The 28,000-nt window shown below is 40.9% G+C and overlaps 1 protein-coding gene across 2 annotated transcripts in view; it reads left to right on the plus strand.

The window, feature by feature from the left end:
- man2a2 (mannosidase, alpha, class 2A, member 2) overlaps positions 1-17,394 on the plus strand; it is a 40,547-nt gene extending 23,153 nt beyond the window's left edge. For both annotated transcript variants that reach the window (XM_080761548.1, XM_080761549.1), the window contains 9 exons: positions 6-242; positions 526-648; positions 918-1,032; positions 1,887-2,020; positions 2,230-2,371; positions 3,895-4,028; positions 5,973-6,167; positions 13,029-13,142; positions 13,834-17,394. In XM_080761548.1, the coding sequence (XP_080617674.1) occupies positions 6-242; positions 526-648; positions 918-1,032; positions 1,887-2,020; positions 2,230-2,371; positions 3,895-4,028; positions 5,973-6,167; positions 13,029-13,142; positions 13,834-13,986 (1,347 nt within the window). In that variant the 3' untranslated portion in view covers positions 13,987-17,394. The remainder of the gene's footprint in view (positions 1-5; positions 243-525; positions 649-917; positions 1,033-1,886; positions 2,021-2,229; positions 2,372-3,894; positions 4,029-5,972; positions 6,168-13,028; positions 13,143-13,833) is intronic.
- Positions 17,395-28,000: the final 10,606 nt, after the last annotated feature.

Consider the following 28,000-nt stretch of genomic DNA (forward strand, 5'->3'; position numbering starts at 1 on the left):
CGCAGGCTTCGTTCATGGTACGTCTGCCTGCCCTGGGCCTGGCTGTGTTCCATGTGTACGATGCTCCCGAGTCCCCCATGACACTGCGCTCCGACACCCTTCTGAGGCTGGCGGGACGGGGGCTGAGCGCCCGCGCTGTGGACCCCCTGCCGGTTCGATCCCAGCAGGCCGACCCGCAGACCTTCTACATCACTAGCCAGTCTCTCACGCTTGGCTTCTCTGGCACCACGGGACTGCTGGAGGTTTGTGTGAGATCTGCTTCAGCTCTCTGATAACTTAAAACTGTTTATTATAGTCATCATGAAAAGGCTTACTTGAGGCGACAGCTCTGCTGTTAAGGGGACGAAAAAACAACAATGGCTTGATTTCGTAACAGCCCCCATCTTTGTTTGTTTGATCCAAAGTTAAGATGACTTGTCGTGCTGCTAAATCACATCCTCTTTGATCTCTCTCATTTACCCTGTCCTTGTTTTGGATCTCATGTTCTGTGACGGCGCTTCCACACTGTCATTTTCTCTTCATCAGAGTATCCGACGGAAGGATGACCCTCAGGAGGTGAAAGTTCAGATGCAGTTTTTAACATATGGCACGCGTGCTTCCAAGGACAAGAGCGGGGCTTACCTCTTCTTACCCGATGGAAAGGCCAAGGTAAGGTATTCTATCAGTACCCTCATCTCAGCTGTTTACTTGTGGAGCTCAGGGGGGGGGGGAGGGGGGGGGGGGGATATATGTGCGCCTGCTGCTTCGTCGCTTCATTGATTGAAAAACAACGATCAAAAAGCAGCGGAACGCAGCAGCTCAGCTGCAGTGCTGTTTTTTTAAGAAGGTTACTGCTGTGCGTCTCTCTTCACTTCACCTCTCTTGCTCTGTTCTTCCCTGTGTTTGTGCTGGTGTGTTGTTGTTCCTCCTCCTCTCAGCCCTACGTTCAAAAGGAGCCACCTGTGGTGCGTGTGGTGGAAGGACCGCTCTTCTCGGAGGTCGTAGCGTACTACCAGCATTTCCAACAGATCATACGCATACACAATGTGCCAGGTAATATCGCATTCCCGCGGCACTCTGCAGACTGGAGTCAAATAATAGTGTTTGAATTAATTGTGTTTTAGCTGCCATGGCTGGCAGATGGTGATTTGGGTTGCAAATGAAACACAGAATCTGTCAAAATGCCTCACCAGTCTCCCGGGAGATAATTTGAAAGTCAAATTAATTTACATTTTGGTCCATTCTTTATTTTTTTATCATTACGTGTTTTAGGAAAAAAGACCAATCCTTATTTTTTTCTATGAAGTAGAATTTTATTTGAAAATAATTTACTTCAATGTAATACTAATTATTTATAGATAAAAAAGTGAAATTACTAATGTTGCTTACTTGTATTTCTAATACTATTTAACAAATGAATTGTGCAAAAATGGCTGGTTTAAATACAGTTTAACATTTTATGGAAACCAACACTTCTGACATGTCATTATGAGATGTTCTGGACCCGAGCACACAGACGGCTGCTTTTTTACCGTATTACCATACCACTTAACATTGCTGCATGTTTTCAGTGAGGAGGAAAGAAACGATGGCGGTGAGAAAACAAAAGTAAAGATTTCACCAAAGAGGGAAAGAAAACCCCAGATAGTTGGTTGAATTGAAAGAGAGCAGGAGACTTGGAGGGACTGTTGTGGTGGATTTGTATTTGCAGAACATAGATGTGCATCAGCATATGTAAACTTTAATTAAAAAATCAGTGCGCTGAAGATCTGACACTGACATTTTGTTATCAAGGGTTTCCTAGGCAAAGTCTAGTCCTCGAGACAACCTAATTTTTATTCCTGACAGTGTCTTTCAATCCCGTTTATAAATCTATACCTTCTCTGTATTGTTTTGTGTATTCCCAGGGCTGGACGGCCTGTCCATTGACGTGACTACCATGGTTGATATCCGAGATCAGACCAACAAGGAGCTGGCTATGAGGTTAACCACGGACATCCAGAGTGGTGAGGTCTTCTACACAGACCTCAATGGCTTCCAGGTCAGTACCCTGTTGATGGTGGACTTTTATTTGATGGATATCGATGAATCTAATGCGATTCTGTGTCTTCCAATGGCAGACATTAGTAGAGCTGCAACTATCTATAGATTTTCTTATGCAATCATTTGATCGATTACTTTTTGTGCGTGTGTGCGTGTGCGTGTGTGTGTGTGTGTGTGTGTGTGTGTGTGTGTGTGTCGGGCTTGTAGATGCAGCCCCGTCGGCACTTCATGAAGCTTCCCCTACAAGCCAACTTCTACCCCATGCCAAGTCAAGCCTACATCCAGGACAGCCAGCATCGCCTCACCCTGCACACAGCTCAGGCCCTGGGCGTCACCAGCCTGGACAGTGGTCTGTATCACCCAACAATCAATCAATCACTGTGGCGTAACGGCAACACTGTTAGTGATTTAACTTAATTTAAGGGGGGGAGACGACTGTCATTCCATGACCAGATATTACGTTTTTTTGACCTTGAATATTTCTGGCACAGCCCGTTTAATGTTTATGGCCTGGCTCTTTAGGCTACAGTAGCTGTCTATTTTGTGTGTGCGTGTGCACAGTGGAAATCTGTTGTGCACATTGCAAGTATGGCAGCAAGGTTAAACTTGCACTTTGTAGCCTGTTATTGCCAGTACTGTACGCTGATGGGTAATTATATTTAGCATTACAGAAGTTCAGAGAATATGTGGCTATTTCCACTTGCTTGCTTCTCTATCGAATGAAGCATTAGCCTAGATGATTGTTTTAATCCTTTTGTCCTGCCAGGGACAGTTCTACACACACACACACACACACACACGTGAGCACACACACGCATGCACACACACACGCGCGCACAGCATTGTACCCGAATGTGTTCAAAGAACGATAGTTCACGAACGCGTTCCTATTTCGGCTGAACGTGAACTGAACGCACTGTATTTCTGCCTGATGAACGTCATTGTGAACACGTTCGTTTCTGGCGTGTGTGAACGTCACTTTCTCACGTTCAACTTCGTTCAAAAGTGAGTGAGCCTTCCAGGCGAAACCCCCGCTAAAACACACCCTAACCAGTCCTTAATATCTAGTGGAAAACCCACCAATATGCCCTTATCCAACACAAATTAACTAATCTTTCTCAAGCCGCACAATTTCACTGGAGCGCGCAGCACGCAGACAGCAGACACATACAGTCCTACATGTCCAGACCCAAACACTGAGGAGGTAAAGTAAACTTGTTTATAATGTGCCAAGAAAAATAGATTCCAATTGCTTGTTATTTTTGCGTCGATGAGGTATGTCGTATGTGTCCAACTGTCCATACATGATCGCCTCGTTCGGCCAACAAAATATATCTTCCTCCCTCCACAGAAGCGCAGTGATGCCTGATTTATTCTTCGTCGTACACGTGTTCCATGCGTCCGGCAAACAAAAAAAGCATGCAGCTTTCACAAGTTGGCCCATAATAAAGACAAGGAAAATGATTAAGAATTCAGTGGCATTTCACACATTGCAAAATGTAAACAATGAGGAATTAATTTGGATAATGGTAATGGAGATATTGTAAAAGTTGTCACTTTATTAATCCCCAAGGGTTTTTTTAATTCAATAAAGTATGTGGTTCTATATGGCTATGAGCTGTGGCAATAATAAAAAATTAAAAAAGAACGAAAAAGAACAAAAATTGTAAAATTTTTGGAACCATGAACTTTAGTTCAAAATGTTGAATTAGGAACTCTGAACTGAACTAGTTCCTTTTAAAATGTCTGAACTGTGAACTGAACTAGTTCATAAAATAAATGCACTTTCCCAACACTGCACACGCACACGCGCGCGCACACGCACACAGACATCTGCGTTGACTTTGCTGGCTTGTGTTTGTGCACCCGCAGGTCAGTTGGAGGTGATTATGGACCGCCGGTTGATGCAGGACGACAACCGCGGGCTGGGCCAGGGTCTGAAGGACAACAAGAGGACGGCCAACCGCTTCCGCTTGCTGCTGGAGAGGAGGTCCACGGGCAACAAGGTCAGTCTACAGCAGACTGGAACATTAGCAGCTTAACCACAAGAAGACCTGAGACCAGATTCTACAAATGTCTTCTAAATCATGACGGTTTTCTAGAAAAAACTAAAAAAACTATGTTTCTATATCAGTGGTTCTCAACTATTTCTTGTCAAGGAGCCCCAGGATAATATGTATTCAGCCGTCGACCCCCATCTGGAAATGTTTTGTTTTGTCCCAGGGACCACCCAGAAACAAAGATTTTAGTTAAAAATGTTTGCTGGGAAATAATATATATTCAAAGATTTGCACGTTTTCACGATTTTTCAACAGCTAAAGTTTAAAATATTGGTTAAAGTGGTTAAAAGCTGGTGACACAGATGCGTCCTCGGGTCTAAATGGGTTAACCACATGAAGCTTGGCGTCCCTATTCCGGGGCAAAATAAAATAAAAAGATCCACAAGCTCACATTCACAATGTGTCGTGTTGTGAGCTTGTGGATCAGCTATTTTCAGCGAAGAGATGTGAGTGAGTTTAGAGGGAAAACATAAGGGGCCTACTATAGATTCCTGGGGAACTTTGGTCAGCAAAGAATATAGGGTTTAAGTCGATGTTAAACGCACGCACGCAGTATGCACACACGTTCCCCACCTGGCTGTGTGTACTTTTAATTACATTTTAATTAACCTGTGTAATCTTAACAACCCATGGTTGTTGAATATGAACGGGGGATGATGTCTTGTTTGTCCTTCATCCTGTGTTTGTTAATGCCTTTCTCCATTTTGTTTTTTTTTCTTTCCATTACCCACCCATTCCCGTCATTATTTTGTCTTCCTGTCCACCTCTATGCCCTCCGTGTTTCTTTGACACACGTTTCCTTCCGATTCCACTCACAATCATCCCTCAGCATGACGACGGCTTCTTTGCCAAATTCTCCTCTTCCTTTCGTTCTTTCCTCCCCCAAATCTTGAGGGGTGGAGATCAGGTAATGTTAGTTGCCCCGGCAATGGCAAGGATTCTAGCTAGCTTGTGTATGGTCTGCTGCTCTTGCTCCTGTTTCCCAAACAGTGGGTCGGGACCCATTTGTGAGTCGTGGACATTATGGTTTCCTACATTATGTTTTGAATTATTATAATTTCAAACATTTTCAAAAAACGGTCCCAAAAAAATTAAGTTTTCATTAATTAATACCAAATGAAATGTAATTTCTTGAATAAATAAAATCTAATAAATCCCATGAATTAGAAACCAAATGTTTGGCAATGAGTAATGAAAATAGCCGATCTACAAGCTTGTGAGCTTGTAGATCTGCTATTTTCACTAAGTTGGGTCCCGGGTCACGGACTAAAAGGTTTGAGAACCACTGCTCTAGCTCCAGTTCCCTAGTCTCCTCTTCATGGCGTCCCTCCACCTCATAGCTCTAAGCCACAAAACAAAACCCTGTCCATCTTTGAAACCAACAGCAATGTAAGTACGGTAACAAGCAAGATGCCATTTACATCGAGTAAATGGATAACGTTTGGGGACCAAACACAAGGCATTGCTTGCAGTTTTTGTCATCCTACATTACCACTGCTAATGAAAACACTGCTGAATGCAGATGGGATGGAGTTGCCCCGACCACACAGCTATGGTCCTCCATCTTATAGCAACACTTCATGCCTTGTTGAATGAAATGACTGTTAACTTGTTTGTGTAATGTCACTGTGATGTCGCACCCCATCACTTTGCAGGCTGTGGCTGAAAGACATAAAAGTGAAAATCCCCATAAAAAAACTAATAGAATTTGTCTTTGTTATAGAGTTGGCATAGCATGACAGTATATTTGATAGAGTCAGTACCCTCACTTAGTTTGAGTAAATAGTAAATTGACTGCATTTTTATTGCACACCTTTGGACCTAAGTGCCAGTGGTAAGTGACGGTTTGCTATGACGTCGACATAACCCGCCCGTCTCTCCCTCCTCCAGATGATGGACGGCGGACCGACCAGCTTCCCGTCTTTGCTCAGTCACATGACCAACAGCATCCTGAACCACGAGGTGTTGGCGCTACCCGTGCTGCCCAAGAAGCGGGGCATCCCCCCCCTGCAGACCTTCGCCCCCCTCAAGAGCAGCCTGCCCTGTGACTTCCACCTGCTCAATCTGCGCAGCATCCAAAGCCAGGTGAGGGAGACAAATGGTGTTCTACATGATGAATGAAGGGCGAATGGCTGGCTCAGCAACCTTGGCGCCTATAGGAGCAATTTACGGTAAGAGGAAGGGACAGACAGAGGGTGAAGTGGACAGTGTAGAAAGTATGCTATTAGTTATGCTGCGAAGAGTTGCAGAGGTGCACCTTTGTCCTCGTTTATAATATTATCTTTACCTGTAATCACATTAACCCTGGTGTCCCATTACAGGCGAACATTTGATTAACCCTGAATCCGTGCTTCCCACGAGAGATCTCGAGGAAAGGTATTAAAGCTGCTATAAGCAATAATATGTCAACATTTTAATGACCTAGGGGGATTCAGACAGCCAGCAATGGGTAGAACGCTCCCAAGATAAATTTAATCTGCATTCAAAGATTTTCCTAGAAGCTTTGTCATTGGTCGATTTGCCTGTCTACTTCCTGATTGGTTAATCATTGTGACAGGTTTTCTTCGATCAATGGACAAAGCTTCTAGGAACATCTTTGAATACAGATTGCAGCCCCTAGATGTGTCACAAAGACTACATTTAAATATTTGAATACAGATTGCAGCCCCTAGATGTGTCACAAAGACTACATTTAAATCTTTGACTACAGATTGCAGCCCCTAGATGTGTCACAAAGACTACATTTAAATCTTTAAATACAGATTGTAGCCCCTAGATGTGTCACAGAGACTACATTTAAATCTTTGACTACAGATTGCAGCCCCTAGATGTGTCACAGAAATTTTACATATGGGGTATGACATATAGTTGCTTATAGCAACTTCAAGGTCATCCACGAGAAACACGAGATTTATAAAAAAATATTTATTTACCCTTTTTTAAAGCCTCTGTTAGCATCCATAGTATAGGCCTCTCCTTATAGAAACGGCGTACATGATAATCTGCGGGACACGTGCAGGCGCACAGGGTTATTAGTCTTATTTATGCTCAGAATTGTTTATAGCCTATTTATTGTGAATGGAAGCCCCACTGATCAACATCGCTGCTATGTGGGTGATGGCCTGTTCGTTCCCTAGGCTTAGTTACTCTAGCTGCACAGTGGTTCTCAAACTGTGGTGCGTGCACCCCTTGTGGTGTGCGAGCGCCTTCTACGGGGTGCGCGACATAAAAAGGCTAATGGTGGTGCTATGGTTTTATTTTAAATGTATTGACATTATGCCAATATACTGTATGGCAGTATATGCAGAATATAGCCTATGCTGCATTGTTATGGACCTTCGTCTAGGGTGAAGGGACACAATTTGAGAGGAGACAGGATGAAAATAACTTCAATTTATTTGTAGTCGCTCTTTTTGTTCAACAGTAGAGACAATTTGTACATTTCTTGTTCACAATTCTCACTTTTTGGCTTCAGAGTGCAGGTGCTATTCTAACAAAACGAATCTAACTGGAAATCAAAAGTTTACCCCTACCTAAAGGCCCTAACAGAAGGTTTAAACAAAATTACAATTCTAAGTCCCTAACTACCCTAACTAACCAAAATTACAATAAGTTAACAAAAGAAAATACCTGGCACTCCTACATGGTGGAGGTAGGAACCGGGCTTCTTATTTAACAAGGATAAATAATTGGTTTACAGACTCATAGGCAAATTAAAGATTACTTCAAACGAGAAAACTGGGCTAAAGAAAACAAATCATAACTTACGGCATAATGAACCAGAAACGAGAACAAACGAAATAATAAGGCAGGCACAAGAGAGGACTAGAGGGATCGAGTCTCTGCTGCTGAAGGCCAAGTTCAACTAGCTTTTATACAGAGACAGGAAGAGTGCCCAGCCAACAGGAAACTGGTGTTGTCGGGGAGAACCAATAAGGAACAGAGGGGCAGATCCAATCAGGGACCTGTCACTCAGAGCCATGTGTGTCAATTCACTTGAGTACTGTAGCAGAAGAAATACAACTTGTTACATGCCATAAAACGTAATAACAAATACCAACTTATAATTATTATCCTAATTAAATAGCCACCATAAATAATAATTATAGTTAAACAAATAACAAATAATCAAAAGGACCGTGGTCCGTAACATGCATATATGCCATATTCAGGTTCATATGTGCATCTATGTGGATAAATAGGAAATATATGTCTATATAGCTTATGCAATTTATATTTCCATGTGGGGGGGGGGGGTGCGTCAGCTAGATCGGGTGGTAACAGGGGGTGCATCATAGAGTATTAAAAGGATAGAGACTAAACTGGCGCGAAGCTCCGCCCCCTCCGCTATTCATGTCAGTGGAAGTTGCTCAGTGGCGTTTTGAAGCACCCGGAAGGCTGCCGGAAGTACCGTCTATTTGCTGATTCAGCATTTCACTTCCGCATTTGGACACCAAATTTTGGTGTCCAAATGCGGAAGTGCAGCTGGGCTTTAACATTGAGCGCTCGGTTGCACGGGGTTTCCTCGTCAAGAATCCACAGGTCCGCCTGCAGTCCTTCCTCTTACCACTAGGGACCAGCGCTTCAACATTGGAGTGCCTAGCTGGCCCCTTGGGGTGCATGGCCAAAAAGTGTTGTCTAGCAAAACAACACTACAGCTTTTTTCGTGGATTTTGCTAGCACTGGCTCCACCGTCTGGCCTGGAAGGCTGCGCAGTAATGTGTGAAAAACTGTGTGCAACATTTTGTGAGTTTGTAGATCTGCTAATTATGCTATTAGTCGTACAAAGCAGTACATGGGGTTTAAGTTAATATGCCGTTAGTCCCATGCAGTAAGGCTGCAAAAACAAAGCTCACCTTTGTTTTTGCCTCTGATTTGGATTCTGCAGAGTTAAAAAAAAGGTGACTGTTTATGGTCAGTGAATGCAATGATTGCCATTCTGGAGTCATGGTTTCCATGAAAGAAGATGAATTCCAGCACTTCATTTTGTACCACTGAGTTATTCAGCTGGGAGGAGTTGAACATCTTGGAAAAGAAGCTACGTACCTGGACATTCAATACCTTGTTTATCAGCTTGAAAGAGTATGCCAATATGGCTTTTATCCATGTGAAAACTTGAAAGGCTGATGGAATCAGGCCACTAACAGAAATGGAGCGGAACACAACAAAAGCCAAAAGCTTGCGGACATGAAACAGACGAATTTAATTTAGATTTCCCCCTCAGCAAGTCAGTCAGAGCAGCCACCAAAGTTGAGAAATTCTGGCAAAAAAAAGAATGTGTCCCTTTTTAGTGGTTGGAAACAGGAAACTCATAAATAGCTGAAATTTGCACATTACCCTGACCCACAACCATACCAAGATGTCATAGTGGCTTTGGCAAACTCACATTTCCATCTGCTAGTCATTCAAACAAAAAGGAAATGCAAAACAAGAAAAATAGCCAAAATGTGTTTTTTTATTTTGTAGAAGGAAGCGCACACAAAGTTTAAAACACACTTGCTTTGTCTCTTTTGTGGTGCAGGCAATCAAATTCCATTCCAAAGGAAAACAAATTGAACAGTTCAGATGGTGTTATGAAAGCAGATATTGCTTGAGCTCCTTTACGTTGATTTTTCCCCACATACTTGTGGCGCCGACCCCTGGTATCCCCCATAATTGGTCATGTGGGAGGGTAAGGACATGGGTCCGATTCCTCATATGATATACATGAAGTCACTAGCTGTTGAGCAATGAGTAATTTGACAATGAGGATGTAGTGCGTGCAGAGGAACATTCTATCCGACCCAGTTGATCTACATTTTGGTCAGTTCAACTGTGAGGAGGATTCAGTGACCGAGGTCACCCTCCCTGCCCGGCTTTCCACGCTCGGAACGGTGCCAAGCCTGATGCACCGTAGTGATTCAAAGTCCCTTAGTGCTAGTGGGCAGGGCAGGAACTTTACAATAGTTATTGTTTGCTTTTCTTCTTCAGAGACTCGATGGAATCAATATCATGTTCTTGTTCAGTTGGATTCGTCTTAGAAGGCAAGTCCCCTATATGGATGGATAACTTTTGTTGTTTCAGTTGAGCCAACAAACTCTACTTTTTAGTTCTTCAAGCGACTTGTGACGGCCTGAGATGGTCCCAGAGCTGCCTGTTCGTGACACCTGTCACTCACCCCTGTGAACTGCCCGTTTTGAAAAGCCCTGTTGATTGTGCCTGGTGTGCGAGTGTGGAGACAGACAGTCAGAGCGAGAGAGGGACGTTCAGCGTTGGACCTGTGTATGTGTGGACGAGGAAGCCAGTCCCTTGATTCTCACTGTTGTTCACAGTGTCTGTTCGTTGTTAGTCCGTAAAGTGGCGTAGTCTCTGGCGTGTTGATCAAACTTCCCTACAGATGATAAACGTTCCTGTCAGTGGTATTCCGCTCTCTTATTATTTGCAAGTGCTTGTTTTGTTTATTATTTTGTTGTTTTGGAAACTTAGAAAGAGCCGATCTACTCTGTTAGACGGAAGAACTCATAAAAGGAGAAATAATATTTTCTCTGGTTTTACCTGGCACCCCTAAAATAACCATTCAACTGCGGAAACCGCTACAGTCTGCACCGTGAAGAATCATCCAGGGCTGCCACATCCAACCCCCAAGCCCCCCTCCACACACACACACACACACACACACACACACACACACACACACACACTAAATGCTGACTCTTTACAAGCAGTCATAAATGTCCAGATACTGTACACTTCTAAAGAATCTCAGACTCAGTTACTTTTCTATTTATCCCTCTCCATTTCCAGTTTCTTTTTACAGCTCAAAGGTTAAAGCTAGTAAGCTACTGTGGGAGAAACCGCAGAGTCACCAAGACTGTAACTTGCACTCTGCAATATAGCTGGAAAAAGTCAATCTTCCATTGTAGCAGGCCTCAACAACATTTTATTTTCCTCCTTTTAACCATTTTTCTCCAACATCACCATAATGCTCAACGAGCTTCAAAAGTTACTAATGCATACAATTATTCAGAAGTTCTTCAGACTTGAGACGGTATATAATTGGGCAGTATTGATCTCCAAGGTACAATACAAATCAGAGCCTTCCCTGCTAACAACCTACCTAGAACCATATTAATCTCAACCCAAGTCTTCATGCAGTTACTTGCAGTGGGTAATTATGCACTAAAACCGCAAGGGCGAGGAAGGCAACTGCTCAAACAAAGACCAGCTCGTCCCCCGAGTCCATGGATATGCTCCAGAGATTTTATAAACCAATCCCAATGGAGAACATTTCCTTTATTCTCTCCAGTTAGGGCTGGGCAATTAACTGAACATATATCAAAACCTATGTTTAAAATAGACTAATTGTGGTTAATTGAATAATCGAGATGCAGGTTTTGTTTTTGATATTTATTTAAATTGTATTGGTATGCATACTAGATCTACTACTTCCTGTATGCACAATCTAGTATGCATCTAGATCACAATCTAGTATGCATCTAGATCACAATCTAGTATGCATCTAGATCACAATCTAGTATGCATCTAGATCACAATCTAGTATGCATCTAGATCACAATCTAGTATGCATCTAGATCACAATCTAGTATGCATCTAGATCACAATCTAGTATGCATCTAGATCACAATCTAGTATGCATCTAGATCACAATCTAGTATGCATCTAGATCACAATCTAGTATGCATCTAGATCACAATCTAGTATGCATCTAGATCACAATCTAGTATGCATCTAGATCACAATCTAGTATGCATCTAGATCACAAAGCGGCACCAACAATTATATTAGATTTTTTATTTACTATCTAGTATGCCTCTAAATCAACGAATCCACATGAAAACTTCTATTACATTTCTTATATAATCAACAAAATCGATTACCGGTAGTCTGATTAACCATTTAACCCTGTATGTTGTGGTGGCGTACAAAAATAATAAAAATTGCCGATCTACAAGGCAAAAGTTTGAAATCCTGATATTGATTTAAAGTCATATTCGCTCTCCAGTGTGCACTGCACACCAAACAATCATCACGGTCACATCCCAAGCACTAAAGCTAATCCTAACGATAAGCACAAATGACCAAACCGAAGCTCTAAAACATGCCGGAACCGCAGCTAAACTAATCAAATGATGCATGTATACCCAGAAGCTACTGATCTGCTTGTGCGTATGGTCTGGCTTCAGCCTGTGGGGATATTATGTATGTGAAACAAATCACACTATCAGTCGGCGGGCCAGGGGAAGAGGGAGACAGGATATTGCAGGTCTGATATATGGCCTGAGCCCAGCCTGCTCTGTGCTTTGCAACTCCGACAAGGTCTTAGCTCCAGAATTATAAGAGAATGCCAACACAATTTATTTTACTAGTTTGTTACCGGGTGCATTGTCTAAAAAACGTTCCTTTTTTATAATAATGGGAATTATCAGCAGTCACAGAAATGTCCTTCAGGCACTTCTTATTCAGTTGGCACAGGCATCGAGCATCTAGAACTCTGTATGCTGGCCATATGCCAACTGAATAAAATTGCCTTAAAGGACATTCCTGTGAGTTCCCATAGAATGTAAAGGTCTCAGCTCTACCCATCAACTTCTTGGAACAATAGGGGAAAACACAGCCAATAAGTAAGGCCAAGATGAGGCCGTCACAGAGATAATATCCCTGGTTGGAGGTCATTGTCACCATTTTCATATCATATACTGTAATTATGTTATCTTGCCTTGTGTAATGGTGCTGCTTACAAAATAGCAATATACAACTTTGATCTGTAACGCAACATGAAATGGCAGCCTGCGTTCGGGTTCTTCTGAATCTGAACCTATGACATAGTCCTCCTAATTTATAACTACAGTAATATGACAGGAATAGATACTGTATCGTAAATGGGATCATTTAGGCTGACTGTGTGTGTGTGTGTGTGTGTGTGCGTGTGTGTGTGTGCGCGCGCAGGAGGACCCCCACTGGCCTTCTCCTTACACTGCCCTGATACTTCACCGCAAAGGGCTAGATTGTGGCCTGGAGGCTCAAAACTTGGGCTTCAACTGTACCACCACAGAGGGACAGGTCAGTGTTGATAAGACACACACACACACACACACACACACACACACACACACACACACACACACACACACACACACTCACACACTCACACACACACACTCGCAGACTGAGTGATGGGTGTGCAGCAGGAGTTGTATTTCACACTACGTAGTACGTACGTAGCCTTTTCAGGGTGTGGGAACGAAGGGGATTCAGGGTGTTCTGACAGGAAATCAATCCTCTCTCTGTCTGTCTTCATAATGTCATTTCTTTTAGCCCTTTGACTACTCTCTTGTTGTTGCACTCAGCTGTCTTTCTTTCTTAACCCATTTAGACCTGACGTCAAAATAAAAAAGTCTTCTAAATCCTGACAGTTTTCTGAAATACCTATGTTGTCTGTGTTCAATATTTCATGTCAAGGACCCCCAGAATTATGTGTATTTGGCCGTCGACCCCAATTTGAAATGATGTTGTTCCAGCTACCTCCCAGAAGCAAAGATTTTAGTTAAAAATGTTCACTTTGAAAGAATGTATTCAAAGATTTGCGCCACACAAATGGATTCGTCATAAATGTGAGCTTGTAAGGCCAAAAGCCAAATAGCCTCTACAAATAGGTGCAATAGATCTACAAGCTCACAACGCGTAGTGTGATTTATTTTTGCCACAATAATGGTGACGTGTCATTTTCACATCGTCCCATCCCTCTCTGTAGCTGGCCGTGTCGGAACTGTTCCGGAACCTGGACGTGCATCTCCTGCAGCCCATGTCTCTGACCCTGATGGACTCGGCCGCGCCTCTGGCCAACGACTCTACCATCAGCCTGGACCCCATGGAGATCTCTGCCTTCAAGATCAAACTGCGCTAAGAGCAGCCTGGACTATACTGGCAATAAAACCACCACGCCGAGACCAAAACCAGGGCCCCGGCTGAATGTGTTCAGACTGATTCTTAGCACAGAGGGGCTGGGTCTCTCCGTTTTCTCCATCTGTGTATGTGTGTGTGTGTGTGTGTGTGGTTGTGTTGGCACTGCACATGCAAGAAGCACATACACTGCAATCCAGGCGAAGAAAGTTCCACTGTAACGAGACAGACTGCACAGTAGGGGGCAGACAATAGCCATTACCGTGGCTACTAGGGACAACAGTGGATCTTTGCAGCCAAACAAAGACAGATAAAATGGTAGTGGGCATCTGTGTCTTCACTGGAGTAGTTATTGAAGAATACATCTCGTTTCATTGTTTTTTACAAAAACTGAATTGAATAGGTCTTCTTCATCCCCCCCCTCCCCTCGGACTAACTACTGAATGTAAATATCATAGTATCGGGGAACTGGGAATCATGCTGCATCATCGGAGTGCAATTTACAAAGCTTTATTTTGACTATTTGTTTGTTTTACTGTACTTCGTGTAGTTTTTTTGTTTTTCTACAAATGGACTGTGGACTTTGTCTGCAGTTGAAACGAATATGAACTCAACTTTGTACCGGTCTTGTAAATCCAATCACATCTGAATTAGTTTATTTTTCTTTGTGTACAAAGTGAATGTGTGGTGAGCCCCTTGTTATGGCTCTGTAAGCTGTTGTGTGCCAGGACTGGAAATCCAAGTGTCCTCTTAGACACCTAGCGGTCTCAATGCGTTTTGAAGCATTGAGACGTTTTGAGATCATTTGACTACAGTACAGAAAACCACCCACATTCCCTTTTGCTAAACATCTCTCCTGAAGGACGACTGAAGCACCTCCCCGTTCTCTTCTATTTTGCTCAATGACCCTCTTTTCTTTTTGTCCCCCCCATCCCCAAATCCTCTCCAAGCTGTGGCCCAAAACTGTGTTAAGATCTGTGGTAAAGTCTAAGTTATGTTCTATTTAAAACGATCCTAAGCCATTCATCCAGCTTTTCTTTTTATTTATGCTTAGCGCACTGTCGTAGAGAGAGAATATGCTGTCGTGTCCCATACTTTATGCTGGTAGACGAGTTGAACAAGGTTATACCTCATATTTAATATATGGCACGTGTATTGGAACTAATTTTCCAATATTCGCAAAACAAAAAGAGCATCTAAAGGATTTGAGACAATATCGGTGGCACTCAACTATGTGTAGTTATGGTGTGAATACTTGGGAAGAATTTATGGGTGTAGAAGTGGGGTTACAGTGTGCACTACTATGATGGACTGCTTGTAGGACTGTGAGATGGGGAGTGTCCTTAATCCCAAACCACACCACTGGGTCGAAACTAGGGAATCAGGGATGCACGGTATAATCTGAAGCATAATCGGAATCGGCCATATTGGCCATACAAATGCTGCATCGGATCGGTCTCGAAATAAAACCGATTATTTAATCGGTTTTCACCAGGAAAATAAAAATGTAACTTCATCAATGAGTTCATCAAAAGTGTCTAGTACCTAGTAGTCTAGAACAAAAGCCAAATCATATATGATGTCAAATCTTAAGTAAAATTTAACTTTAGGTTTTTCAACATTTCATTTGTGTACTCTCATTCAGTTGTGAAAACACTTGGAAAAGAGTATACCAGTAGGCTATTTATTGATTGAATACTTTATTAACAGGCTTTGGGCTAAGCCCCTAGGGCCTAGGCTTGTTTCCATTGTGGTCCTCTGTATAATATCAGAATCGGTCCTGACCATGCAAATAATCGGATATCGGTCATAATTTTATAATCGTATAGCCAAGACACGGTTTTAGCGTTCTACGCGGCGGTGCGATATGTCCTGTAACTGTTTGCACGTCGCCGCAAGTGATTCAATTGGTTCAATTGAATGGTGGCTTGCAACTATACATGCGTCTACTCGCTGCCGTTTGGTTGTAAGGAGTTGCATGGCAACCCATTGGTCTGGTTTGGGCTTCAGATTTTCTTCTTTTTATGTTTTTCTTTTAATGTTTTTGTGGCTTTCGCCTTTATTTTATATTTTTTATGGAGGGACAAGACCATAGGCTGACAGGAAATGGGGAGAGGGGTGGGGGGGAAGACATGCAGTAAAGGCTGTCGGGATCGGGAGTCGAACCCGCGGCACACTGCCAGACTGGATTACCAGCCAAGGTGCCTGGACCATTGAGCCATGGCCCAGGTCAGATTTTCTTCTTTTGCACATCCAAACGTTATAACTAAATTAAACGAGCCTGACATAGCGATCCAACTTGAAAGATATTCAGCCTGAGTTATTCTCACTTACTTACCCATTTGTTTCTCGCACCGGAAATTAAATAGCTCTGTGAGCTTGAAGATCGACTAATGTCCGTTTGCGAGACACCGGCGCGTGACTGAGTAGCCTATAAAACAGGTCTTATGACATGATCCACTTGAACTGTGTTGCAGTTTGTTTTATGTCTTTTGTTGTTCTCCCTTCGGATCCTTCCATAATGTCATTTATTATCCAGTGGTTCTCAACCTTCAGGGCCAACTTGCGTCCGCGGCCCACCCATCTGACCACTTGAGATGGATGGGCTGCGTTTATTTTCAGAGATCAATTAATTCATTGTGTTTCAGCAATAGAACTATAACACGGTGTACTTTAATGTCCGACTTAGCAGTATATATACATATGCGCGCGCACACACACACACGTTATATTATCAATAAAATCAAAGGTTTTTTTTGCAAATTATTTGGTGGCCCACTTGCAATAACCCCAGCCCACAGGTTGGGAACCACTGATTTACCCGATGGCTAGGCGCTCTGTCACATGCAGGCCATATCTGTCCTCACAGTCACATGGGCAGTGTTATCGTACATGCCCACAGGCTGAAGCCAGACACTTCCATCCTGACGTGTGTCACCCTTCCCGCTGTGTCTGTCTCATTCCGCTCCACTGTTCCCATCACTTAAATCACTTATTTATTTTCTTCCAGCAGAGGTCTTGTTTTGTTGCACTCTGCCTCTGTTCTATGCATCCACTCAACAGTCTAGTCTAGTCTGTACCTCCCGCAGCTCCATAGTTGGCTCTCAGACAGTTGGCAATTAAGAGTCCTTCTTTGCGGCTGTGGGGATCTCGTGTACCTGACTAGACGCCATCTTCTATTGCACTTTCCCCCGTTGTCCCCATGGCCCCTCTCCCCAGCCGTGTGTGTGTGTCCGAGTCAATCCGTGTAAATGTTTGTTGTAGCGCTGTTTTTCCTTTGTTCAGAAGGACTTGTGTGAAGGACCCATCTCTCCTGTATATGTCTCTCCATGGATATACAGTATGTGGTCAAAATATATGCAGAAAAGAACTACAGTTGAGACTGGGATTGAATAAAAGTAAGGTTAACGAATTCACTGTTTGTTTGTCTTCAATGATCTGCTGTCAAAGTATAATTTATTCGTGATCACTAAAACGCCAGCATCCGTATTAAGGGGGAAAGCTGGTGGAAAATAGCAGATTGTCGATCGGCCATTTTCAGCGATTCCTTTCCCCACAACGGAAAACAGGAAATTATCTAGCATTGAGCCCTGAGGGACTCCTTAAGGGGGTTTAAGTGATGTTTTTGACGATGATATGCTCTTGGTTACGTACAATTGTTCACACTATAGCAATGAATGCCCCTAATTGGGTTTAGTGTGTTGTAAACAGGCAGGCTTGCTATAGTTGTGAATGGTTTTTCAGTACCTGGTCACGATTCATGTCGAGGTTATTCCGAGGTCTGACATGGCTCAGCATCATTGTCATAATAATAGCTTGAATTTGTATAGCCCCTTTCATGAACCCAAGGACACTTTACAAAATGTATCAACAACTATATGCCATAATAAGCCTGAGAGAATACGTGTCCTTTCAAGGCAGCCTTAAGGAGTCCAGTGTTGGATCTCTATTGGAAGAGAGTTTCACAGGGTGGGGGCCACACTGAACTCTCTGTCCCCGAATGTTTGCTTGACAGCCTTGGGGACATGTTTGTGGACTGCAGGTTCTGTGTCACAGGAGGTTTATGGAGAGGCCTGAGAGGTTTATAATTCATTCATTCTTACACACACCCTAACATCTTATGACGAATACTGGCCAATTTAGATAACGTCATCACGGTGCATTGTGAGCTTGAAAATCTACTATTTTCTGACGTTTTTCCTAGGAGGTACTCAAAATGGGGATGCCAGGTTGAGACTGATTAATGCAAAGGCATGCTGAGAAAGTCTTGATGGATGACACTGTGCTGTGGTTGTGTGCTAGCAGAGTCTCATTCTCATACATTAAAGTGTGCTTTGATCTAATGTTTCACATCGTTTGACCGGAGATGTTTAGTCAACTGAGGTAGTTAAATTTTACCCACTTTTGACTTCAAACGAGCGTTCTGGGCGATGGAATACACAATGAGTTTAATAGTCAAGCGGGAGGTGAACATAAAGGAGTTTGGGGGGAGGGGGCATAAAGGAGAGAAATGGACTCCCAAGTATATAAAACAGAATCAAGGATAGAGTTTGGAAAGAAAGTGTGGTGGCATGGAGTGCCTGGGGCTGATCAGCACAGAACTGACAGGCACAGTGCACAGGGGTGTGGGGTTAGTGTTGGAGAGTCATGTCTGAAGGAACCCTGGGGATGGAAAACTTATTCTGTATTGCACTGCACACTGTGTGGAGTGGAATTGATGCATTCACACTTCTAACTTATCTTCAGTCTGAGCCATGTATTCTATTGATTACTATCTTCAGTCTGAGCCATGTATTCTATTGATTACTATCTTCAGTCTGAGCCATGTATTCTATTGATTACTATTTCGATTAATTGAATAATCGAGAAGTGTTTTTTTATTTTTTATTTTCATTTCATGGTATATTTAATTTCATTTAAATATACAGTTGAATCAACACAAACAAATCAATTTGATTTTTGTGATGGACTAAATATTTTAGTCTTATTAATGACTTGAGTCCTATTTTATACTTTGTTGTACAATGATGGACATGTGGGCCCGGACGGTTAACTCAACCGCCTGGGGCTGAGCGAACCGTAGGCATAAAAAAAAAATTGCTGGACATGCGAAAATAGCCGACATACAAGCTTGCAATGTGTTTAGAAACATTGGTATATCGATTTGTTTGATTTACCATTGACACCTACTGTGTTCCACTCTGGGGAGTGGAACCTGCCACACTGCCAAGACAAACCTGCCGTTTTCTCTTGAGTTTTGGGTTCAAGTTCACAGTCGAGACAAATACTGTCTCTCTAGGTCGTCCTCAGATGACCTAGTGCCCTGTCGGGCATTATAACTTGGCAATACTATAGAAGCAATTTCAGTCGTAGAGGCATCGGTCTATCTGAAAATGAAATCAACTAATGGACAGCAGTGACTAGAATTTATACACGCTATTACAACACTTAAGTTAAAATACTATATATGTCTGTCTTGCTGCCAAGGCATCAAAGTAGGGCAGTAGCCTATATAGGAACTGGATTTGGTTTGCTTACTGAAGGAAAAAAGCCATGCCAACTCCATGAGCTAATCAATAGTAAGTGTTATATAGCTGCTGGAGGACAGACAGAATGAGCACAGACCAAGGCTCACATCATATTGAGAGACATCAGGGGTAACAAAGGTATGAATTATGTGACATATAAAGTCTCCTCTGCTGATTTAATGCCAGTGGTGGACAAAGTACTCACCCCCCAGTGCCCGAGTGAAAGTATAGATACTACCACTACTACTACTTGGTCAAATATGACTCCATTACAAGTGAAAGTTGCTCAGTTGAGTACTGGAGTACTTGCTTTTAAAAATACTCAAGTAATCAAAAGTACAAATTAAAAAGTTAATTGCATCACAACGCATTGTGAGCTTGTAGACCGCCTATTTCCACTATTTTGATATTGGGCTGATGTACGTACATAATGTACATTTTACCTGTACCTACCATGATGATGACGATGATACATGACTAACCATGGTACTGACACGGTGCTACATGATAATGACCATGGTACTGACACGGTGCTGACATGATAATGACCATGGTACTAACACTGACCCTGACTAACCATGATACTGACATGAAGTACAGTATTCACGTAAATGTACTTGGTTACTGTCCACCCACTGTTTAATGCACAGCGTGGCTGTACTGTTACTTAGATTTAGCATTCAAGGCATGACGCGCGCCAGAGACACCGAGCTGGGCAGTGATGTCTCCCAGTAGGTCTAATTATTGTGCCGTAAATTATAATGTGCTGTTGCCCGCACACCTATACTTTTGCACCACTCATGGTGTGGAAGTTGTGCTTGTCAGGATCGATGTACCATTATACGCTCATGATGTACAATACTTTTCATTTCATATTAATCTAAGTTAAATATTAAGTACCATATCATTGTATATCATTGTACCATATCATTGTATTTTGGACCGTGGGCTATAGCCCATATCGTACGGCATACTATAGCGCGCAGTTTTTCATCATTTTTCAAGATTTGAAAAAAATGACGAAATGACAAAAACGATGGGTTATAGCCCATGTTTTTTGAAATTTTGAAAAAAAAAGTTAGCCTCGTTTCTCATCATTTTGGACCGTGGGCTATAGCCCATATCGTACGGCATACTATAGCGCGCCGTTTTTCATCATTTTTGAAGATTTGAAAAAAATGACGAAATGACAAAAACGATGGGTTATAGCCCATGTTTTTTGACATGGGCTATCATCATTTTTTTTTAAAAAATGACGAAATGACAAAAACGATGGGTTAAAGCCCATGTTTTTTGAAATTTCAAAAAAAAAAGTTAGCCTCGTTTCTCATCATTTTGGACCATGGGCTATAGCCCATATCGTACGGCATACTATAGCGCGCCGTTTTTCATCATTTTTGAGGATTTGAAAAAAATGACGAAATGACAAAAACGATGGGTTATAGCCCATGTTTTTTGAAATTTTGAAAAAAAAAGTTAGCCTCGTTTCTCATCATTTTGGACCATGGGCTATAGCCCATATCGTACGGCATACTATAGCGCGCCGTGTTTCATCATTTTTGAGGATTTGAAAAAATGACAAAATGACAAAAACGATGGGTTATAGCCCATGTTTTTTGAAATTTTGAAAAAAATGTTAGCCTCGTTTCTCATCATTTTGGACCATGGGCTATAGCCCATATCGTACGGCATACTATAGCGCGCCGTTTTTCATCATTTTTGAGGATTTAAAAAAATGACGAAATGACAAAAACGATGGGTTATAGCCCATGTTTTTTGAAATTTTGAAAAAAAAAGTTAGCCTCGTTTCTCATCATTTTGGACCATGGGCTATAGCCCATATCATACGGCATACTATAGCGCGCCGTTTTTCATCATTTTTGAGGATTTGAAAAAAATGACGAAATGACAAAAACGATGGGTTATAGCCCATGTTTTTTGAAATTTCAAAAAACAAAGTTAGCCTCGTTTCTCATCATTTTGGACCATGGGCTATAGCCCATATCGTACGGCATACTATAGCGCGCCGTTTTTCATCATTTTTGAGGATTTGAAAAAAATGACGAAATGACAAAAACGATGGGTTATAGCCCATGTTTTTTGAAATTTAGAAAAAAATAGTTAGCCTCGTTTCTCATCATTTTGGACCATGGGCTATAGCCCATATCGTACGGCATACTATAGCGCGCCGTGTTTCATCATTTTTGAGGATTTTAAAAAAATGACGAAATGACAAAAACGATGGGTTATAGCCCATGTTTTTTGAAATTTTGAAAAAAAAAGTTAGCCTCGTTTCTCATCATTTTGGACCATGGGCTATAGCCCATATCGTACGGCATACTATAGCGCGCCGTTTTTCATCATTTTTGAGGATTTGAAAAAAATGACGAAATGACAAAAACGATGGGTTATAGCCCATGTTTTTTGAAATTTCAAAAAAAAAAGTTAGCCTCGTTTCTCATCATTTTGGACCATGGGATATAGCCCATATCGTACGGCATACTATAGCGCGCCGTTTTTCATCATTTTTGAGGATTTAAAAAAAATGACGAAATGACAAAAACGATGGGTTATAGCCCATGTTTTTTGAAATTTTGAAAAAAAAGGTTAGCCTCGTTTCTTATCATTTTGGACCATGGGCTATAGCCCATATGGTACGGCATACTATAGCGCGCCGTTTTTCATCATTTTTGAGGATTTTAAAAAAAAGACGAAATGACAAAAACGATGGGTTATAGCCCATGTTTTTTTAAATTTTGAAAAAAAAAGTTAGCCTCGTTTCTCATCATTTTGGACCATGGGCTATAGCCCATATCGTACGGCATACTATAGTGCGCCGTTTTTCATCATTTTTGAGGATTTGAAAAAAATGACGAAATGACAAAAACGATGGGTTATAGCCCATGTTTTTTGAAATTTTGAAAAAAAAAGTTAGCCTCGTTTCTCATCATTTTGGACCATGGGCTATAGCCCATATCGTACGGCATACTATAGCGCGCCGTTTTTCATCATTTTTGAGGATTTGAAAAAAATGACGAAATGACAAAAACGATGGGTTATAGCCCATGTTTTTTGACATGGGCTATCATCATTTTTTTGAAAAAAATGACGAAATGACAAAAACGATGGGTTAAAGCCCATGTTTTTTGAAATTTCAAAAAAAAAAGTTAGCCTCGTTTCTCATCATTTTGGACCATGGGCTATAGCCCATATCGTACGGCATACTATAGCGCGCCGTTTTTCATCATTTTTGAGGATTTGAAAAAAATGACGAAATGACAAAAACGATGGGTTATAGCCCATGTTTTTTGAAATTTTGAAAAAAAAAGTTAGCCTCGTTTCTCATCATTTTGGACCATGGGCTATAGCCCATATCGTACGGCATACTATAGCGCGCCGTGTTTCATCATTTTTGAGGATTTGAAAAAATGACAAAATGACAAAAACGATGGGTTATAGCCCATGTTTTTTGAAATTTTGAAAAAAATGTTAGCCTCGTTTCTCATCATTTTGGACCATGGGCTATAGCCCATATCGTACGGCATACTATAGCGCGCCGTTTTTCATCATTTTTGAGGATTTAAAAAAATGACGAAATGACAAAAACGATGGGTTATAGCCCATGTTTTTTGAAATTTTGAAAAAAAAAGTTAGCCTCGTTTCTCATCATTTTGGACCATGGGCTATAGCCCATATCGTACGGCATACTATAGCACGCCGTGTTTCATCATTTTTGAGGATTTGAAAAAAATGACGAAATGACAAAAACGATGGGTTATAGCCCATGTTTTTTGAAATTTTGAAAAAAAAAGTTAGCCTCGTTTCTCATCATTTTGGACCATGGGCTATAGCCCATATCGTACGGCATACTATAGCGCGCCGTTTTTCATCATTTTTGAGGATTTGAAAAAAATGACGAAATGACAAAAACGATGGGTTATAGCCCATGTTTTTTGAAATTTTGAAAAAAAAAGTTAGCCTCGTTTCTCATCATTTTGGACCATGGGCTATAGCCCATATCGTACGGCATACTATAGCGCGCCGTGTTTCATCATTTTTGAGGATTTGAAAAAATGACAAAATGACAAAAACGATGGGTTATAGCCCATGTTTTTTGAAATTTTGAAAAAAATGTTAGCCTCGTTTCTCATCATTTTGGACCATGGGCTATAGCCCATATCGTACGGCATACTATAGCGCGCCGTTTTTCATCATTTTTGAGGATTTAAAAAAATGACGAAATGACAAAAACGATGGGTTATAGCCCATGTTTTTTGAAATTTTGAAAAAAAAAGTTAGCCTCGTTTCTCATCATTTTGGACCATGGGCTATAGCCCATATCGTACGGCATACTATAGCGCGCCGTGTTTCATCATTTTTGAGGATTTGAAAAAAATGACGAAATGACAAAAACGATGGGTTATAGCCCATGTTTTTTGAAATTTTGAAAAAAAAAGTTAGCCTCGTTTCTCATCATTTTGGACCATGGGCTATAGCCCATATCGTACGGCATACTATAGCGCGCCGTTTTTCATCATTTTTGAGGATTTGAAAAAAATGACGAAATGACAAAAACGATGGGTTATAGCCCATGTTTTTTGAAATTTCAAAAAAAAAAGTTAGCCTCGTTTCTCATCATTTTGGACCATGGGATATAGCCCATATCGTACGGCATACTATAGCGCGCCGTTTTTCATCATTTTTGAGGATTTAAAAAAAATGACGAAATGACAAAAACGATGGGTTATAGCCCATGTTTTTTGAAATTTTGAAAAAAAAGGTTAGCCTCGTTTCTTATCATTTTGGACCATGGGCTATAGCCCATATGGTACGGCATACTATAGCGCGCCGTTTTTCATCATTTTTGAGGATTTTTAAAAAAAGACGAAATGACAAAAACGATGGGTTATAGCCCATGTTTTTTTAAATTTTGAAAAAAAAAGTTAGCCTCGTTTCTCATCATTTTGGACCATGGGCTATAGCCCATATCGTACGGCATACTATAGTGCGCCGTTTTTCATCATTTTTGAGGATTTGAAAAAAATGACGAAATGACAAAAACGATGGGTTATAGCCCATGTTTTTTGAAATTTTGAAAAAAAAAGTTAGCCTCGTTTCTCATCATTTTGGACCATGGGCTATAGCCCATATCGTACGGCATACTATAGCGCGCCGTTTTTCATCATTTTTGAGGATTTGAAAAAAATGACGAAATGACAAAAACGATGGGTTATAGCCCATGTTTTTTGACATGGGCTATCATCATTTTTTTGAAAAAAATGACGAAATGACAAAAACGATGGGTTAAAGCCCATGTTTTTTGAAATTTCAAAAAAAAAAGTTAGCCTCGTTTCTCATCATTTTGGACCATGGGCTATAGCCCATATCGTACGGCATACTATAGCGCGCCGTTTTTCATCATTTTTGAGGATTTGAAAAAAATGACGAAATGACAAAAACGATGGGTTATAGCCCATGTTTTTTTAAATTTTGAAAAAAAAAGTTAGCCTCGTTTCTCATCATTTTGGACCATGGGCTATAGCCCATATCGTACGGCATACTATAGCGCGCCGTGTTTCATCATTTTTGAGGATTTGAAAAAATGACAAAATGACAAAAACGATGGGTTATAGCCCATGTTTTTTGAAATTTTGAAAAAAATGTTAGCCTCGTTTCTCATCATTTTGGACCATGGGCTATAGCCCATATCGTACGGCATACTATAGCGCGCCGTTTTTCATCATTTTTGAGGATTTAAAAAAATGACGAAATGACAAAAACGATGGGTTATAGCCCATGTTTTTTTAAATTTTGAAAAAAAAAGTTAGCCTCGTTTCTCATCATTTTGGACCATGGGCTATAGCCCATATCGTACGGCATACTATAGTGCGCCGTTTTTCATCATTTTTGAGGATTTGAAAAAAATGACGAAATGACAAAAACGATGGGTTATAGCCCATGTTTTTTGAAATTTTGAAAAAAAAAGTTAGCCTCGTTTCTCATCATTTTGGACCATGGGCTATAGCCCATATCGTACGGCATACTATAGCGCGCCGTTTTTCATCATTTTTGAGGATTTGAAAAAAATTACGAAATGACAAAAACGATGGGTTATAGCCCATGTTTTTTGACATGGGCTATCATCATTTTTTTGAAAAAAATGACGAAATGACAAAAACGATGGGTTAAAGCCCATGTTTTTTGAAATTTCAAAAAAAAAAGTTAGCCTCGTTTCTCATCATTTTGGACCATGGGCTATAGCCCATATCGTACGGCATACTATAGCGCGCCGTTTTTCATCATTTTTGAGGATTTGAAAAAAATGACGAAATGACAAAAACGATGGGTTATAGCCCATGTTTTTTGAAATTTTGAAAAAAAAAGTTAGCCTCGTTTCTCATCATTTTGGACCATGGGCTATAGCCCATATCGTACGGCATACTATAGCGCGCCGTGTTTCATCATTTTTGAGGATTTGAAAAAATGACAAAATGACAAAAACGATGGGTTATAGCCCATGTTTTTTGAAATTTTGAAAAAAATGTTAGCCTCGTTTCTCATCATTTTGGACCATGGGCTATAGCCCATATCGTACGGCATACTATAGCGCGCCGTTTTTCATCATTTTTGAGGATTTAAAAAAATGACGAAATGACAAAAACGATGGGTTATAGCCCATGTTTTTTGAAATTTTGAAAAAAAAAGTTAGCCTCGTTTCTCATCATTTTGGACCATGGGCTATAGCCCATATCATACGGCATACTATAGCGCGCCGTTTTTCATCATTTTTGAGGATTTGAAAAAAATGACGAAATGACAAAAACGATGGGTTATAGCCCATGTTTTTTGAAATTTCAAAAAACAAAGTTAGCCTCGTTTCTCATCATTTTGGACCATGGGCTATAGCCCATATCGTACGGCATACTATAGCGCGCCGTTTTTCATCATTTTTGAGGATTTGAAAAAAATGACGAAATGACAAAAACGATGGGTTATAGCCCATGTTTTTTGAAATTTAGAAAAAAATAGTTAGCCTCGTTTCTCATCATTTTGGACCATGGGCTATAGCCCATATCGTACGGCATACTATAGCGCGCCGTGTTTCATCATTTTTGAGGATTTTAAAAAAATGACGAAATGACAAAAACGATGGGTTATAGCCCATGTTTTTTGAAATTTTGAAAAAAAAAGTTAGCCTCGTTTCTCATCATTTTGGACCATGGGCTATAGCCCATATCGTACGGCATACTATAGCGCGCCGTTTTTCATCATTTTTGAGGATTTGAAAAAAATGACGAAATGACAAAAACGATGGGTTATAGCCCATGTTTTTTGAAATTTCAAAAAAAAAAGTTAGCCTCGTTTCTCATCATTTTGGACCATGGGATATAGCCCATATCGTACGGCATACTATAGCGCGCCGTTTTTCATCATTTTTGAGGATTTAAAAAAAATGACGAAATGACAAAAACGATGGGTTATAGCCCATGTTTTTTGAAATTTTGAAAAAAAAGGTTAGCCTCGTTTCTTATCATTTTGGACCATGGGCTATAGCCCATATGGTACGGCATACTATAGCGCGCCGTTTTTCATCATTTTTGAGGATTTAAAAAAAAAGACGAAATGACAAAAACGATGGGTTATAGCCCATGTTTTTTTATATTTTGAAAAAAAAAGTTAGCCTCGTTTCTCATCATTTTGGACCATGGGCTATAGCCCATATCGTACGGCATACTATAGTGCGCCGTTTTTCATCATTTTTGAGGATTTGAAAAAAATGACGAAATGACAAAAACGATGGGTTATAGCCCATGTTTTTTGAAATTTTGAAAAAAAAAGTTAGCCTCGTTTCTCATCATTTTGGACCATGGGCTATAGCCCATATCGTACGGCATACTATAGCGCGCCGTTTTTCATCATTTTTGAGGATTTGAAAAAAATGACGAAATGACAAAAACGAAGGGTTATAGCCCATGTTTTTTGAAATTTCAAAAAAAAAAAGTTAGCCTCGTTTCTCATCATTTTGGACCATGGGCTATAGCCCATATCGTACGGCATACTATAGCGCACCGTTTTTCATCATTTTTGAGGATTTGAAAAAAATGACAAAATGACAAAAACGATGGGTTATAGCCCATGTTTTTTGAAATTTTGAAAAAAAAAGTTAGCCTCGTTTCTCATCATTTTGGACCATGGGCTATAGCCCATATCGTACGGCATACTATAGCGCGCCGTTTTTCATCATTTTTGAGGATTTGAAAAAAATGACAAAATGACAAAAACGATGGGTTATAGCCCATGTTTTTTGAAATTTTGAAAAAAAAAGTTAGCCTCGTTTCTCATCATTTTGGACCATGGGCTATAGCCCATATCGTACGGCATACTATAGCGCGCCGTTTTTCATCATTTTGGACCATGGGATATAGCCCATATCGTACGGCATACTATAGCGCACCGTTTTTCATCATTTTTGAGGATTTGAAAAAAATG

The sequence above is a fragment of the Protomyctophum bolini genome (assembly GCF_963924005.1).
Source record: "Protomyctophum bolini genome assembly, chromosome: 4".
Taxonomy (NCBI): domain Eukaryota; kingdom Metazoa; phylum Chordata; class Actinopteri; order Myctophiformes; family Myctophidae; genus Protomyctophum; species Protomyctophum bolini.